At 38.8% G+C, this 18,211-nt stretch overlaps 2 protein-coding genes across 2 annotated transcripts; one reads left to right on the forward strand and one right to left on the reverse strand.

Annotated features, from left to right (window-relative positions):
- The first annotated feature begins 252 nt into the window (after positions 1-252).
- Positions 253-3,435, forward strand: LOC121527618 (fat storage-inducing transmembrane protein 1). The gene is made up of 2 exons (XM_041814634.1): positions 253-578; positions 2,741-3,435. Exons 1-2 carry the CDS (start codon positions 292-294, stop codon positions 3,402-3,404), a joined length of 951 nt encoding a protein of 316 aa, XP_041670568.1. The 5' UTR covers positions 253-291; the 3' UTR covers positions 3,405-3,435.
- Positions 3,436-5,355: 1,920 nt separating this feature from the next.
- On the reverse strand, positions 5,356-17,225 carry psme1 (proteasome activator subunit 1). Its single transcript, XM_041814570.1, has 12 exons — positions 17,138-17,225; positions 16,980-17,028; positions 16,466-16,498; positions 16,269-16,331; positions 14,670-14,771; positions 11,919-11,976; positions 9,864-9,961; positions 9,534-9,602; positions 9,238-9,305; positions 8,854-8,908; positions 6,490-6,576; positions 5,356-5,580 (listed from the first exon to the last, which is right to left on the reverse strand). The coding sequence occupies exons 2-12, from the start codon at positions 17,019-17,021 to the stop codon at positions 5,500-5,502; spliced, it is 756 nt and encodes a 251-aa protein (XP_041670504.1). The 5' UTR covers positions 17,022-17,028; positions 17,138-17,225; the 3' UTR covers positions 5,356-5,499.
- Between the last annotated feature and the right edge of the window lie 986 nt (positions 17,226-18,211).

Here is an 18,211-nt window from a genome sequence, read left to right on the forward strand (position 1 = left end):
CAGGATCAAATTCCCGATGCTCTGAAACCTGGATTAGAGAATAATGAGGTCAGTAAATGAAGCGGCCATTATCATGTCTACACTCTAACTCTGTGCTGTGAATGGGGGAGGGCTCTAGAGGGCAGAGGGGTTGTATTTTTATAAACCATGTGTTCTCCCTCCTGCCTGACAGTGATAAAGTAGAAAGGCTGCCAGGCCTCACAGACAAAAGAGAGAGAGGCAGACTACAACACACAGATCCTACTGGGAAACTCTAAGAAGTTACTGTGAAGACAAACACTGAAGATTAAAATGGATGAAAAGACTGAAAACTCCTCTAATGGATTCACATCAGATATAAACTTGGAGAAGTTACATAGCATAGCTGAAGAGCTGATCCTGCCGATTAAATTCCTCCTAAGGCTCCTGAACGCCGCCCTGGTGTTTGTGACGGACGTGTTGGCCAGGATTTTAGGAAGCAGCCTGGTCAAAAGACATTTCCACCTCATGCTGTCAGCTCTTGTTCTGTTTGGTCCACTTTTAAGTCTCTGGGTGTCAAAGTTCAGCATCTTCGCCAACAACAACAACTTCCTGTACAGGTGAGAGTATCTAAAGGGTTTCTGGTGAATTCACAGGTTTTTAGTGACTATCCAATGTCAAAAGGCACAGTTATATTTTTAGTCACCTGAATTGGTAGGCAAGAAGTCTATTCCTCTAATCCAGGATATCAACTGTTGAATATATAAAATCTTAAATTCCAAAAAAAGCTGGGACACTGAGTAAATGTAAGTAAAAACAGAGTACAGTGATTTGAAAGTACTTTTGTACGTATAAACAACTTAAAATGGCACATAGACAAGATATTTAATATTTGAATTGATCAACTTAAACAATTTCTGGAAATATACATGCATTTTGAGTTTGATGCCTGCAACACGCTAGAAAAAAAGCTGGGACAGAAGAATGTTTACCACTATGTTACATCACCTTTTCTTCTTACAACAGTCCGTAAGCGTCTAGGGACTGAAGACACTAATTAAATATTTAAAGTGGAATTTTTTTCTGCATTCTTGCTTGATGTTCATCATACATTGCTCAACGGTGCAGGCTTTCTTTTGTCTATTTTGTGCTTCATATATTTTCAATAGGAGACAGGTCTGGATAGCATGCATGCAGATGCAGGCCAGTCTATAAACTATTTTACTATGAAGCCATGCTGATGTAACTCTGGCATTGACTCATAAGCAGGGGCATCCCTGAAAAAGATAAGTAACCTGTATGCATCTCTCAGTATTCATGTCTTCACAGATGTGCAAGTAACTCATGCCACTGGGACCAATACACCTACACCATCACAAGCAACACACTTTGTCAACTGATGATGGTTTTCTGAAGTGTTCCCAAGCCCATGTTGTCATATCATTACAGACGGTTGCTGGTTTTAAATGGCGCCCCACCTGTGCGGCGAAAGGTCACAGGCATTCAAAGTTGGTTTTCAGCCTTGCCCCTTACTTGCAGAGATTTCTCCAGAATCTCTAAATCTTTTGATATTATAGACTGGAGATGCTGAAAACCTTATATTCCTTGCAACTGCATGTTGAGGAACATTGCTCATAAACTGTTAATCACTTCTAATCACCCAAGCAGCTTTATAAAGTGGAGACCTTCACACTATCACTGAGCCTTTCAGGAGTGCTCCTTTTATACTCGGTTATTGTTCTGTCACCTGTTACCTCTTAAAGGTCATATACTATGCAAAATACACTTTTCAGGCTTTTCCAGCAAAAAAATTAACCCTGGTCTGTACACAATCACCCCAAGGATCACAACCGCCACCCAACCCACCCCCAACCCCCTTCAGAAAATGCGTGCTGAAACAAGCCGTTCTCAGATTTTCCCCTCAAGATGTCATGTGGGGAGTTAGCCCCGCCCCCAGGTTAGAGAGTAAAAGAACTATCCAGACTGTTATTAAAGAGACGTTCAAAAGCCAGCATCTGTGATGGTGTTGGGGTGTATTAGTGCACATGATAAGGGTCACTTACACATCTGTGAAGTCACCAATAATACTGAGTGGTACCTACAGGTTTTAGAGCTACACATGCTTCTATCCAGAGAACATCTTTTTTCAGATGTCACTGCTTATTTTTAAGCGAGCCAAGCCAGGACACATTCTGTATGAGTTACAACATCATGACTTCACAGTGAAAGAGGGAGCGCTTTAGGCCAACATGGCCTGAAACGGTCTAGATCATCTACCATTGAACATGTTTGATGCACACACTACAAAAATGGAAACCCTACACTGCTGAACAACCAAAAATGTACATCAAGCAAAAAAGTTAAGAGTTTTACTTTAAATACTCACACAGTGTTGTCAGTCTACAGACACATACAAAGTTGTAAACATGCTTCTGTCCAAACTATGTTGAAACATGTTGAAGGTATTACATTTAGGATGTATGCATATTTCTAGAAATCTCGTATTTGTGATGTACTAAATTAAGGGTTGAAAATTTTGAAATGTATTCTTTCATTTACACTTTATACAATGTACCAACTTTTTTTTAGAATTGGGGTTTGTACTCTTCCTTTTCCTCTTTGTAAATGACCCAATGTTATGCAATGACTTTCTGTAATTTCAGACTTCTTTGAGCATGAAGAAGAAGGATTAGGCTGATCCCAGAGCTTCATCTGTCTTCAAACTTATGAAGAAGCAGAGTAGTTTTGTGGTTTTAAACTTTTTATTTCTTAACTGACACAGGAAGTTCCTCAAGTCCACATGGGGGTGGACTTGCATCCTGTCAGGCTCCTTCATCCTTCTCCTCTCCACTTCAGCCCGTCATCCTCCATCCCTTCTCCTCCGTCACCTCTCTCGCATAGGGATCATGGGTTTCCTCTGGTGGGGGTCTCAGCGTATGCTGACTCTGCTGGAGGATGCAGCAGGAACCTGTTATGAACCTCTGAAACCTGACCAGGAGGGAACAGCTTCCTCACCACAGCCCCTCCTGCTCCTTCATGAGGACCAGACCAAGGCCTCATGCCTCAGAGCCAACATGGTGTGGAGAGGTTACGAAGTCTCCCAGGACATCCTCATCCTCTGCTTGTGTTGCCTACTGCTTGTGGAGGAAATTTCTGTCTTTTGGCATCACCTGGCTCAGGTGAAGCCTTTGCAGAGGTCTCCTGGTGGGCCTTTAAGGTTCATCTTTCTCCTTTGTGTACTTATGTTAGCTCTTTGGATGTTCCTGCTGCTGTGTTTGCTCGCACACTTTCCAAAGTTCCTCTCCCAGCAGCTAGGGGGAGCTCTGGGCTACCTAGGATGGAGAGGACTCTATCAGGGATGGTACCGACTCAAATCAGGCTGGGGCTGTCCTGGTTTGCCTGGAGAAGGATATATTTCCTCCACAGATAATGAAAAACATTCTTAGTGATGGAAAACCTTCAGTAGATTATGTTTTTGGTTTGTTATGTGACACTAAAATCTAAGCTAGAGGCTTAGGCAAGTCCATAAGCCCTCTCTCTGGGGTGGTGATGATAATCAAAGAATTGGTTTAGAAATTAGACATTCTTGAAGCAGTGATGAAGTACTGCTGGATATTTATATTTCAGATGGGTACTGGGTATTTCCTGTCATTCTCTGGCTTTGTTCCCTGAAGAGATGCTTCAAAATATTTTGTTCACTGGGCATGAATGCTTTGAGCTACAATGCCTATTAAAAAAGTATTCTCCCCTTGAATGACTTACCCTTTTATCGATTTTATAAATGGAAAATACATTTTCTCCCAAGCCATAGTTCTCTTGCAGACTGAATAAGATTCCAGGATTTTCCTGTATTTTGTTGCATTCATTTTACTCTCTGCTTTTACAAGCCTTCCACAGCTGGCTGCGAAGAAGCTTCCCCACCACATGATGCTGCCACCACCGTCACAGTGGGAATGGTGTGTTTGTGGTGATGTGCAGTTTCTGGTGTCCACCAAACACAGCATCTTGTCTGATGGCCAAAAAGCACCATTTTGGTCTCATCAGACCAAAGAACTTTCTTCCACTTGACCATGGAGTCTCCCACATGCCTTTTAGTAAACTGTGCAGTAGTCCAGATTTAATCTGAGCTTTCTTTAACAGTAGCTTTCTCTTTGCCACTCCTCCATAAAGCTTTGACTGGTGAAGAACCTGGGTAACAGTTGTTGCCTGCAGAATCCAGTGCCTTGTAAATGGTTTAGTATCCATCCCCTGACTTATACTTTTCAATAACCTTCTCTCCAAATTGCTTGGAGTTTTTTTTTTGTCTTCATAGTGTAATGGTAGCCAGGAATACTTATGAACCAGCGACTGTGCCTTCAAGACACAAGTGTCTTTATACTATAATCACTTGTAAAACATTCACGGCACTCAGGTGATCCCCATTTTACTAACTGTGAGAAACTTATTTTATGGTGTTGTTGTTTTAGATTACTTTGTAGACTTCTATTTTCTACAGAGGAGGATTAGGGCCACTGAAAAAATTTTTTGAGACACATTGTTTTTTTACTTGTGAGAAAAAAGCCAGAATTCTGAGAAAAAAGTCAGATTCTAAATCCTGAAAAATGTCAGAACTCTGACTTTTTTCTCACAAGTAAAAAGAAAAAAACGTCTGAATTTTTTTCCCCCCAGTGGCTTTAATCCTCTTCCATAGTTTTCACTTTGACATTAAAGAGGGTTTTTTTTTAATTTTTGTGTCAAGAAAGCAAAGTTGTATTGTCCATGATTGATTTATAAAATCAATAAAAGGGGAAAACATCCAAGGGGAAAATAATTTTTATAGTCAAATGACTTGCCACTATTACTAAACTGAGCCAAATAATCTAGATTCCTGAAAAGGGATGGCTTTCCAAATGCGTGAAACAAGGCTGAATGAACATTGGTTGTGGAAACACAAGCAAGATCAGAGTTACTGTGTAAAATCAGACTGGATAAAACCAGATCACTTTGTGGAAATGGATTAAACATTAGCATTGTCTGACTTTGCTCATTATGACTTCCAGTGGCGGTTTTTAATCCATGTCTGCTGCTCTTTTTCTGAGATTTTTCAGCTTTTTTTGCCTGGATGTGTCACTACAGACTAAGGACTCTTGATTTTTTTTCTTTTGTGCGTTTTGAACAGCCATAAACAGCACAAAACTTTGTCATTTTAGCGACTGTGTATGCAGAATTCACTTCCTGCTCCCCATCTGGAGTTCTCCTGACGTGACCTTATCTAGAAGCAATCTGCAGAACAGGAGTGGATATTTTTTTTTATTCATGTAGATATTCGAGTGTAGAAGTTCTAAATATTGTAGTTTTTACTGTCAATATTACAATAAAATCGTATCAAAACACATTCAGACAAAAGATATGCAGATGTAATCGGAATAGTTTTGTTTTATTTTGGTGACAAACCGAATGAATGCAAAGTGAAAAAGAAAGCATCACAGTTAGAGTTGGTATACTGTTTCTTGAGTGTCATATGACACTATCTGTCTTCTTCGAAAGCATGGCTGTGCAGGTTCAGTAGATGAGAGCCTTGCCGTCTCCTCTGGGCTTCTTAATCTTGTCATAGTTCTTGTTAATGATGTCAAAGAGCACAGCCTAAAGACAGAGAAGCGGATAAAGAGGGAAACATCAAGGGAAATGTAACAAGAGACAGATATAAGAAAGACAGTCAGCATGTGATGAGACAGAAAGGTTAGAGGCTGTAATAAAAGAAAGAGATGTCCAGATCCAAAGCTGTTACATTGTCAAACAGCTCCTTTCATCATCACCTGTACTGCCTCGTTCATAAACAGCATCAAACACAGGAAGACAATAGCCAGAGGAAGGAGACAAACACTGACTAATGGATGAGAGCTGGAGCACCAATCAATTTAACACAAGCACAGCAATTACTTTAATTACCCTCCTACTAACGAGGAACAGATTCCATTTAGCCACTGTCCCTGCTGCTGGGACATGGCTGGAATATTTTATAGATGTGAGTGTAATTTTATTCAGACTGCAGTATAGAACATGATTAAGTTTGACACATTTGATTTGAAGTATTCAGATGACAGGTGGGCAGTCATTAACACAGTCAATGGTCATTCTTGGTTCAGGGATTTTCCTGACTCAAATTGAGGCAGAGGTGGTACCAGGGGGCCTGAAGCCATGCATCAATCATCATCATCAATCTAGTGCAATTTCTAAGCAAAATTTAGTGGCTAAATCTGAGAACAATTTTTTCTTTTTAAACACAATGAGATGCTCCATGGGAGCATTGCTTGGTCGTCTTCAGTGGGGCTGTACTGTAGTGGATGTGTAGTTTGTGCCTGCTGTAGTGCTGGTTGGATCTTGAAATGATCAGAATAGCAAGAATTATAGCATTCTAGCAACACATGGCATAATACCATTACACAACCGTTTTGTACATAATCACAATAATGAGGAGAAAACACAAGTTACTTTTTGATTAACTGTGCCCATCTCCGATCATAGGTAATGAAAGGTCTATAGGTCTCTTACGTATGTGTTGCAGAGGTCCAGGACCACAAGGCGGAGTTCCCAGTACTGATACTGGTCCAGCTCATGAACCAGCTGTCGGTAGTCTCCCTACAGAACACAGAGTTTGTATGAGAGATCATACAGGACATGGTGCAGCCAGCATGTACCCAATTTGTGCAGAGGAGAACATTGTCATAATGGCGTTTATTTAATACAAACAGAACACAGTCTGCTGATGGCACGCAATGAACATACATCTGTTATCTTCATTTGTTCACTCCATGAGTGTAGATTCTTAACACAGAAACACATATAAACACACCAACCACCTTATTAGGTACACCTGCTCAAGTACTCATTCATGAATATCTAATCAGCCAATCACATGGCAGCAATCAATGCATTCATTCAGGCATGTGGAGATGGTCGAGACGATGTGCTGAAGATCAAACTGAGACTCAGGCTGGGGTGTAAACAAGTGAAAGCATGTCAGTAGGGATGGGTACTTAATTTGGTACTTTTATATACTTTTATAGGTACCCACAGAATTCCGTTGGTACTCCCGAGTACCGATTCATGTAAAAACAAACGGCACCATGTTTAAAAATAAACTCGGGGGTGATTGGATGAACATTCTGTCACATCTTTACGGGCCAATCAGAGCAACAAAACACGTGATGTAGTCGCTCCCAAGCTGCGCTCCTACTGAAGGAGTAAACTCCTTAGAGAACTGCATAACGCAAACCAGGGTGACTGTAGACATGTCAGTACACGACTTTGTGGTTTTTGAAAAGAAAACAACTCACTGCTGTTCTTTGTTCTTCTTTCAACAAAGAAATGTCATCAAGTTCTGATAAAACTGGCACTTTAGTAGCATCCACGCTAATGTCTTCCGCCATAATTGCACTGCCTCTTGTTGCTGCTTGCTTATGTCACGACTGCGCCGTGCCCGGAAGAACTGCCCCTCAACGCTGATTGGCCCTGTCACTTTCTAACCAAGCCCAAACTGTTCAGATGGGAACTTTGCAAGATGGATTCGCCAGGGAGAAACACGGAAACAGGCATAACCATCTGCTTTGCAAGGTTAGCTTTCACTTATTTGTAAGGATCAAACCCAGGTGCTCTTAGGTCTCAAGGAAAACTTCATGATTGGTATCAAAGGCATACATTTGATCTCTCAGTCACTAAACAAGAGACTCGATTAAGGCACAGCATAGATTGCCCAGCGTGAGAGCGTCCTCAAAGTTGCTCTCCATCTCTCCAACTCAGCAGAGCTAGTGTCGTATGAAGCTCTCTGTCAGGATGGGTTCAGAGTGATTTTGAAGGAGTGCCAGAGTCACAGGCTCATCCTCACTGCTTATTTTCATCGCAGAATGAAACAACGTGCCATATTCTATGATGTTTTGCAGTGAATACAAAAAGAACGTAACAAACTCAGTGTGTAAGGTTCGGGTGGGTGACGTTTTTTTCAGATCAAGTCTTGGTTACACTTCCACGTGGAGGACACTCAACTGATTGATGAGTGAGGGGTGGGCTCTGCTCCTACCAGAGAAAGTTGACATGTTCGTTTTGTTCAGAAAGAACTGCACGAGGAAAGATGTGCAGGAGATGTAGTTCATGGTAGAAGAAGTAGTTCTTACTTTTATCTATAGTTTGTAATGGTTCAATTTGGAAAATATACCTTTATTTATTTATTTATTTATTTAGACTCCATCCTGTATTGTTCATTTGTTTTAAACTTATTCTCCCTCCATGGACCCAAACACACATTTTTCCCAAAGGGGAAATTAGAGGAATAGGAGGTTGTAGGGCTGGGTTTTTATGTGCAGTATAAAGAAAAACTGTGGATAGTTATAGTAGTTTTGGTTTTCCATGTTGGAGTAATTTGTAAAAACACTTAGGATGTTATATTACAAACAGTGTTTGATGTTTCGATTTATTTAATATTTGATCGGGTTTTGATATTGAGAAATAAATATCTGAAATACAGAAGTTTTTACGTTATTTTATAAATAAAATAACATTTATTAATGCATATTCACACACAAAAGTACCGGAAACGGGTGGTGGAAATGGTTCACAGGTACCAAGAATCAGTACCATACTGGTTCAAATGTGAAAGGTACCCATCCCTACATGTCAGACTAACAACAACCACGACATGCTCAATAAACCACCTTTGTTCCTTATTCTGATGCTCAGTTTGAACTTCAGCACATCGTCATGACGATATCTACATGTCTAAATGTATTGATTGCTGCAGTTTGATTGGCTGATTAGATACTTGCGTTAATGAGCAGTTGACCAGGTGTACCTAATTAAGTGGTTGTCAGTATTTACATCAATGTAAAACTCTGAACTAGAAAAAAAAATGGAAATACTGACCACGTGGGGTTGTTTGGCAGCTTTGGCTACAGCATCTCCTCTCTCACTGTAATATCTGGTAAGCCAAAGACAGACATGTTACTTATCATTACATTTTAATAGTTCTTCACAACAAATATGCAACATCTATCGAACTTTTAAAAAACATAGAATTGTTATTTCTAATATAATATGAATGTAAAAGATACCCAAAGTCCAAGTCATGTTTGGTTGAATGACCGACCTTTATAGTTAATGTTAGGTTTGATCACCTTAAATGTTAACTATTGACTTGGCAGAGCCAAACTACCAGCTAAAAATAGCTGTAACTACATCTTCTATTGTTTTTTATCTAAATAAATAGAAAATTCACTACAAATTAGCTGTATGGCTGTGGGCTCTTACTTAGAAATCTGAGTCTGGAATGCCTCGATCTTGGTACGAGTGTTGGTCATCAACTCAAAGACTTTCTCCTGTTAGACAAGAATAAACATAAAGTCAATTGAAAAAAAACACACAAAAGTAAGAAAGGTTCAGACATCAAATTAAAGCTATCAGCTTGCAGCACAGGTGCTTTTTTGGCCGTTGGACGGCAAAATATAGACAGACACCCAGAGACAATGTGGTTTATGGCATCAAAATAGGACCCCAGAGTGAGAGAGTGATCACAGTGCTTTATCAGTTTATCAACAATTACTAACCTGCACAGCCACTCCAAAGTTGTTACCGTCTTCGATTTTAGGGATCTGAAGTTGTACCCACATTGACACCTGCAAGGAAATTTATATTTGTTAATATTTTTTGTGATAAATGATTTAATCTTCTTTGAAAATATTTAAAACTGCCCTCTTTGTTAAGTTTCTAAAGATAACATTGTTTAGGAATTGATGCTATACAAAAAAGATTGATTGAAAAAAAAATCTTGTAAGAAAAAAAACATCTGAAACTTTGATACTTAAAAATCTTAAACATTACAAAACATTACACTCATTTCTTTTAACAAAATGAATGTGACAGAATCAGGGGCCGACCGTGTTGAGCTTCTCCTTCAGAGTCTGGATCTCGGGCTTCACTTCATGCAGGAGACTCTCCACTCGCTCATTGGTGCAGATGGGACCACAAGGAGGCCCTGGTGGGCAAGAAACCCAAAACATTGAATTTCTTAAGCCCCATTTGCTCAGGATTAGTGTCATCTGTGGACCTCTGGTCATTTTTAGTACTTTTACTGGATGTCTGCTTTTTTAATCCTGTGTGAATCAAATATGTCTGTAATGTGTAGAGTAAAATCTCAGGGGCAAATAACTGACCATGTTTGAGCACAGGCTGGGCTTGTGACAGTAGATATCCACTCTAAGTCTGGTGGCCTTTTTCTTTTTTTTTTTTTTTTCATTTTTTGATGTACTATGCAACTTTTCTGTATCATTTTATGATTAAAAACAAAAGAGGTTGTGCCTTACGTTGTAAACAAATAACAATATGATATTTGTTAATCCACTTTAGCTTAAATGTCAGGAAAAAAATTACATTTAAACATGCTGTGCTCTACAACCAGTACCGGCGTGTGGACACCCCATGATCAGAGGGATAGGAGAGCATCTGGGTTTTTACTGAAATGTCTCAAAGCCTGTTCTCATTTGCCGAAGAGCACCCAGCTTCTTTCTCAATAGGTCTCTATGAATATTACTGTCATCAGCCAGTCTATTGGTGCAAATTAAAGGTCACATATTTTACCCCTTTAAGACAAGTTCATTTTTGTGTCAGACGTCCCCAAAACATGCTTGTGAAGTTTGTTGAAAAACCTGAAAAACCCCCAGTATTTTGCATGTCTACAAACCCCTCTGTTTCAGCCCTGCTCAGAACGAGCTGTTTCTGTGGCTTTAAATGTTAAAGAGCTGTCTGAGTCCACACTTCTCAGGAAATGGATGTAGCTCTCCTGATCCTCCTCCCAGCTGGAAGATCAGGAGAGAAGGGTGGAAATTTCTTCCAAGCGGGGTGGGGCTCCCCACATGACATCATGACGGGAAAATCTGAGAACGGCTTGTTTCAGCACACATTTTCTGAACGGTGGGGGTTGGGGGGGTGTTTCTGATTCTTTAGGGTATTGTGGACAGGCCAGGGGCACATATTAGTTAGAAAAGCCTGAAAAGTGTATTTTGCATAATACGTTCCCTTTAATAAAGGATAAAATAACTCTTTAGTGAATCCCTGCCGTAGTCAATTCTTGAGAGGAAGATATGTGGAAAAGAAATTAAGTTTTAAGGTTCACGTAGTTTTTAATCCAGATATACTTAGCGTATTTTCTGGACTATAAGTCGCACTTTTTTCATAGTTTGGCTGGTCCTGCGACTTATAGTCAGGTGCGACTTATTTATCAAAATATATATAATTTAACTTGTTTATGAATGTTAATACATGCTGACTGAAATGCACAAGAAGTAAACATTACTGTCTACAGCCGCGAGAAGGTGCTCTCGGTTTGTGACAACTATATGCTGCTCCTGTACCACTGAAAAAAAATTAACAAAAACAGGAATTGAGCAGCAGAAAGAAAGTTTGGAGTGAGTAAGAAACATGTGAGGGACTGGTGAAAAGCAGAGGTTACTCTTACTGCAATGAAGAAAACAAAGAAAGCTAATCGTGGGCTGAAAGCAAGATGGCCAGAGCTGGAGGAAGGAGTCCACAGATGGGTGCTTGAACAACGTGCTGCTGGGAGAGGCTTGTCAACGATGCAGTTACGTCTCCACGCCCTGATAGTTGCCAAGAAGATGAATATAAATGACTTTGCAGGTGGGCCTTCTTGGTGTTACCGCTTCATGCAATACAGCCGCCTCTATCAGAGCACGGACAACGGTGTGTCAATTTCTAAATAAATGCGACTTATAGTCCAGTGCGACTTATATGTTTTCTTCCTCTTCATGACGCATTTTTTGTCTGATGCGACTTATAGTCTGGAAAATACGGTAGTTAGTTTCACTTCTTGAGGTGAAATGTTTGAATTAACACTTGACAAATCCCTTTTCTGACATAATTAACACCCACATTCCCCCACATTCAGGCAGAATCATGTTCAGAGTCTCATTATTTACCTGACTCTTCCTCTTCTTTATCGCTGTCTTTGTCTTTCTTCCCTTCCTTTGCCTCTTTCTGCATCACGGGTACAGAAGACAAAAAAGTCAGAGGGTTTTTCACGCCCAACCATCATCAAATATCTGTTTTGGTAAAAGGAGCATAACCTAGTTCCAGCAGCCTTGTTACTATCACAGTATAATTGAATGTTCATCCACACTATCAATGTTGCTCCCAATCCAAGTCATTCTTTGACTTTTCCCCCCAGTATACACTTACACTGCTGGGAGCATCACACTCAGTATAGCTTCAGTATATGAGAGCTGTGCTCTTAATTTAGCGGTCGTTTTCGGTCACAAAAGCCTCTGCAGCACACTCTTCTAGCATGATCATGCAGTCTTTTCAAGTACTAGTTTCATCAGATGTTACCTGGACATAATCTAAAGCCAAAATGAACACAACAAATTAGATTTCTAAAGCTCACCAATAAAACGCCCACTCACTGCCAATTTGTAAAACAGCCATGGAAATTTCACAGGGGCTGTTACCATGGTGACAAGGGACTCTGTGTTATGTCTTGATATCTTATGAAATTCTAAATATAAACTCTTGGCAGAGGAACCCAAATGAAAGGCTTAATGCATCACTCCTGAAAAAAATAACACCAAAAAAACCCCCACTTAAACATCAATTAAATTTTTGTTATATAATCTGACCCTCTTTATCAAACCTCCTGAAGCCCAGACCAAACTAAAGATATACGACACAATCGGCCAGTTGACGGTGTTGTCTGTGGTTCAGTGTCAAACTGCCAACAGCTGGTTTTAGAAAGCAAATCATGCCATGAGTTTCAATAGCCAATCAGAGCTTAGAGAGGAAGTGTCGGCTGAAAAACGAAATACATCAAATTTAGTAGAGAAGTGAATCTTTCAGTATCTCACGATTCACTTCAGAACCAATTTTTGATTCAAACTGATTCTTGGTTCACAACATATTCACTATTTTTTATAAAGACGAGATAACTGAAGGATCTACTCCTGTCTGCTAAAGAGCTGTAAATTACGGTGGCTGGTAAGTCTCACAGTAATGCATATTCAAAATACTTTGCATTAACAGACATGATGATTGTAAATGGCTCCAACACAAGCCATAAAATGGGCAGCATGAATGCCCATTTGAAACCCTGATGTCTATCTGATTTCTTCCTCCTACACCTCATAAACAGGTTTCATTTGAAAAATCTGAATATCATGACAAAGTTCATGTTTTTCCTGTGACTTAATTCAAGAAGTGAAACTCCCATATATTCTAGAGTGAATATATCATACAAAGTGAACTATTTCAAATACTATTTTAACTAATTTAATGTTGATGACTACAGCTCACAACATTTAAAAATCCAATATCACAAAATATTATACAAAACATCAGTCCAAAAAGAGGATAATAATACAGAAATGTTGAACTTCTGGAAAATTATGCTCATTAATGCACTCAGTAATTGGTTGGAGATCCTTTTGCATGAATTAATACATCTATGTTATGTGGCATTGAGCAAATCTGTACGTGGCACTGCTGGGGTGTTATGAAGCCCAGGTTGCTCTGATAGCAGCCTTCAGCTCATCTGGATTGTTGAGTCTTTTTCTCTCATCTTCCTCTTGATAATACTCCAGAGATTCTCTACAGGGTTCAGGTCAGACCAGTTGGCTGGCCAATCAAACACTGTACTACCATGGTCAGAAAACCAGTTTCTGTTAGTTTTGGCTTCACTGTGGGCAGGTGCTGCTTCTCAGCAGATGGAAGCATATAGTTCTCTAAAATCTGACAGTGTTGACTCTGGACTTGATAAAGACCAGTGGACCAACAGCAGTAGATGACAGGGGACCTCTAACCATCACTGACAGTGGAAACTAAAAACACAGTGGACTTCAAGCACCTTGAATACTGTGCTTCTCTGATCCTCCTCCAGACCTTGATTTCCAAATGAAATTCAAAATTGACTTTCATCTGAAAACAGGACTTTGGACCACTGAGCAAATGTCCGGTTCTTTTTCTCCTTAATCCTTGTGAAAAGCTAGTAAAGTCTGTAATTCAGGATTGGCTCGACACTAGTAACATGACACTTGTAGTTCATTTCCTGGACCCGTCTGTGTGTATCTTGATCCACTGATTGGTCTCAGCCCAGTCCTTGTAAAGCAGTAAAGTGCTTAAATCTTCTTTGTTTGTCAATCCTCTGAAGGCCAAGCCCATCCCTGTTGCTTGTGCTCTTTTTCTTACCACACATTTCCCTTACAGTCAATTTTCCATGAAACTTCTTCAATACGGCCTCTGAGAACAGCCTGCCTTTTCAGCAATGACTTTCTGTGGCTTACCCTCCTTGTGGAGGGTGTCAATGATTGTCCTCTGGACAAGAGTCATGTCAGGTTTTTCCTCATGGTTGTGGTTGTGAGAACTGAACCAGAATGAGAATGAAGGCACAGGAAACCTTTGCAAATTGGTCTTTTCCACATTATTCTAGTATTTTGAGATAGTGGATTTGGGATTTTAATAAGCAGTAAGCTGTAATCTTCAGGATAAAAAAGTCTTGAAATGTTTCACTTTGTATGAGATGAATTTTGAATATATGGAAATTTAACTTTCTAAAGTAAATCACAGTGATATGATATTTTAATCTTTTGAGATGAACCTGTACTTAAGCTACAAGATGTTTAGCTGGGCTTTAAACATTTCTATTTCAAAAGTAATACCGTAACCCTCACTGTGGCACCCACCTCCTCTTTTTTCTTGCGTTTGGCCTCCTCTTTAGCTGGGTCTGGAATCGGGATGTCCAGTGGAGCCTTCAATGATGCCAGGTCATCACAGCTGAAGGATGTCTGACAGAAAACATAAAATATAAATGTCTCCTCTGCAAGACTCCCACACCTATTCAGAGCTTCTCAGCTGGTAGTAATAAGTTGTGGAGCCATTTTCTGGTGGTCATGAATGTGTTCCTGAAATTACAAGTCTATGATGTAAAGAAGCCTGAAGAAGACATACATCCATGTCTTTGATTTTACTCCTTTTTGTCATGATAGCCTATAAATTTTGGTAGTTTTCTGGAGATCTTGACTTATTTATCTTGGGATAACAACACTGGTTTTCTCATTGTTAATTTCTCTTGATCTCTACAAAGCAACAAAAGTTTAAACATTATCACAGCAAAATGGGATAAATAATTACTTTATATGTCCTCAAAGGGCTTCTGTACAGATGTGCTTTACTAACAAGCTTGTTTTGTCCTTTCTTTTTGTTCAATCAGTTGTTTTCTACCATCTAAGCTCTGAGCTATGCCAGTTGCCTGGTAGTTTGTTCAACACCACATGTACAGAGGCTATTGTCCTGAAAGAAGAAGGCCCAGGTTCATATCCAAATAGTGGCTTTCACTCTCCACTCTCTCCCTCTGGTTCTAAACCAAATCTTCTGTCCTTTGCTCTAGTAGAAGCATACAAGCAAAAAATAACTGAAATAATTTGAGTGGTAGATTTTTTAGAACAGGGTATATGCAGAAAATCTGACATTAAATCTGATACTTTTAAAGATTTTTTTTCAAGACTTTCTTCATACATTTTTAAGACTACTACATCTTCAATTTCTAACCCAATGCATTAACAACACAGCTATACACGGTATGTGTTTTGTGCTCATAGTAAGACAAAAATATGAAAAAGAAAAGAAAATGCAGGCAGAATTTCCGATTTTAGTTTGTTAATTATTCTTTCTTGGAGAATTTTGAGATGAGACTATGAAGAAAAAACTAACCATAAGGCAACTGAATGGAAGGTCTCCCTTTTTACTTAAATGGCCTAAAAGTAGTTACACCATTATCTAGAGGTACCTATTTATATGTTTTGCACAGCAGTTAAAGGTAAAGCATACATTGACGTTTGAAGACAAAACAAAACAAGGTGTTAATACCCATTTCAGGATACCTGTAATACTCTTAATTTAGATTCTACAGCATTTGAAAGCCTGCAGCCTCTTTTGATTAGTATAAAAATAAAAACAACATAATAAAGAATGTATGGACTTGCATTTAAGACGTTTCATTACTTTTTAAAGGCCTTAATTTTGGGTAAATTAATGTATCAACTTTTTAATATTTTTAAGACCCTGCAGTCACCCTATAGAAAACTGTGTTGCGATTTCTCATGAAGAATCTGGGAGTGCTAAAATAAAACTACTGTGCTCTACAACACTGTAGAGAATCCATATAATTACCCAAAAAAGGTTGCAGAAAAGAACAGGAAGTCTCCATTTTCTAATAGAGACCCCCAATGACCCTGGCAGACCTATGTAGAAACCAAGTTAGTGTTACAGTCGAAGATTTATACCTTCAGCAGCATCTGCAGCTCCTCAATCTTCTGAGGGAAGAATTTTGAAACCAGTCCTTCTGCCTGTAATCAAATAATTCATTAGTGGGGATGCTGGGCATTACTATTATAATTATCATTTAGTACTGATAATAGCACCTTTACATTGATGCACTCGTAAGATAAAATGTATAATTGTCAAACCATGCTGAAATTACCTCCTTTGTGAGCTTTTGGCAGAAGTCATCCACCTGCAATGAACAGAGAAGCTGATTTATTTAATTCTTGTTTTTTAGTCATTTTACCCTATTACCAGTGCTGGGGTCACCTAAACCTAACTTTTACAAAATAAATGAATAAACAGAATCAAACTCGACTTTTTTAACAGGTGTTAAATAAAATAGAAACACGCGGAAATAAATAAATAGACTAATAGTTCAGTAAAAAATAAGTTTCATTTTTAACTTTTATGATTATCCTTAGACACAATGTAAAAACAGGATGTACATAATCCTGAACCAGCTTTTCAGCTAACAGTTGAATAACGACCAGCTCCTCCCTGTTTTATATAGATTGTTGCAAATACGCTTCATAACTAAAATAAAGCACTTCTCTGAACAATTGTTTGCTTATTTACGTATCTTACACGCCACACTTTATTATTTCAGAGTGTTTAAGACGCTGCGACATGACTATCAAACCATGCTAGCAGGTCACCGAGTTCGACTTTACCTGTTTCTTCGACTCCAGACGGATATCAAAAGAAGTCTCCATGTCGTCTCTGCAGAAAAATAAAACTTTAGCAAAGCGTAAACAAAACGGCGTGAAAAGATACTAAAATATTAATTTGTGTAATATAATACAGCACGCAGCTCATAAAAGCTACTCACAGTTACTCAGCATAAAAAGCGAAATCGAAAGTAACGCGTATTAGCACACAGTTCCGTACTTTCCCAAGTTTAAATCAAGGTCCGTGATGCATTGTGGGATTTGTAGTTTAATATAAAGGTAAGAACTAGGCAAGTCGCGGAGGAAAGAGGAGGGAATTTGGATTAAATTGAAATTAATCAGTCAATTTAAAACATTTTTACAATATTAGGCTATAGTTATTATCAATATTTATATTAATATCTTTTAAATTACAAAATCATTCTCCTATTTTATCACACTTTCCTGTAAAAAGTAAAAAGAGCACCCTCAGTGACTGTTACTTATACTAAATGATTGGTTAAATTTTTCAACATTTTATTTGCTTGGTTCACAATCCGTGTTTTTGCATTTACTTCCCAAGTTAAACATAAAAAAATATAATTCAAACCTCCAATCCCCTCGTGGGGACCAAAATAATACTGAATACAACCTAACAGTTGCATATAAACGCATTGACTTACAGTCCCATTACCACAAAAGTTGTCACGCTGTGTATGTAAACAAAAACAGAATGCCGTGACATACACATCTCATAAACGCACATCTTATTCACTATAGAAAATAAAAAACACATTAGATGTTGAAACTGACACATTTTACCATTTCATGAAAAAAATATCAGCTCATTTTGAATTTGATGGCAGCATCACATCTAAAAAAACAAACAAACAAAAAAAAAACAGAGACAGGGGCGTGTTTACTATCCTGTAGCATCCCCTCTTCTTTTAGAAAGGCTTTTAATTTGAAGAAAAATGTGCATTGCGACAGAAAAACTTTGTGTACACTCTGTATGCTCCAGTACAAGTGGTTCCTAACCTCTCCATGTGTGCAGACCTTAACATAAAATCTGTTCAGGGATATCCTGGATTTTTATAAGAGTTTTCCTTTTGCTTCCACTCAACAAAACAATAATGGTTGTATAGTTTGAAAAGAATTTTTACAAGCAAAAGTGTCTATGTTCCCCTGTTCTTAAGAAAAGGAGAAAAAAACATTAGAGGGAAAAATTCTTGGGGAATTGATGTACCATTTTGCAA

This window comes from Cheilinus undulatus, linkage group 19, assembly GCF_018320785.1.
Source record: "Cheilinus undulatus linkage group 19, ASM1832078v1, whole genome shotgun sequence".
NCBI lineage: Eukaryota > Metazoa > Chordata > Actinopteri > Labriformes > Labridae > Cheilinus > Cheilinus undulatus.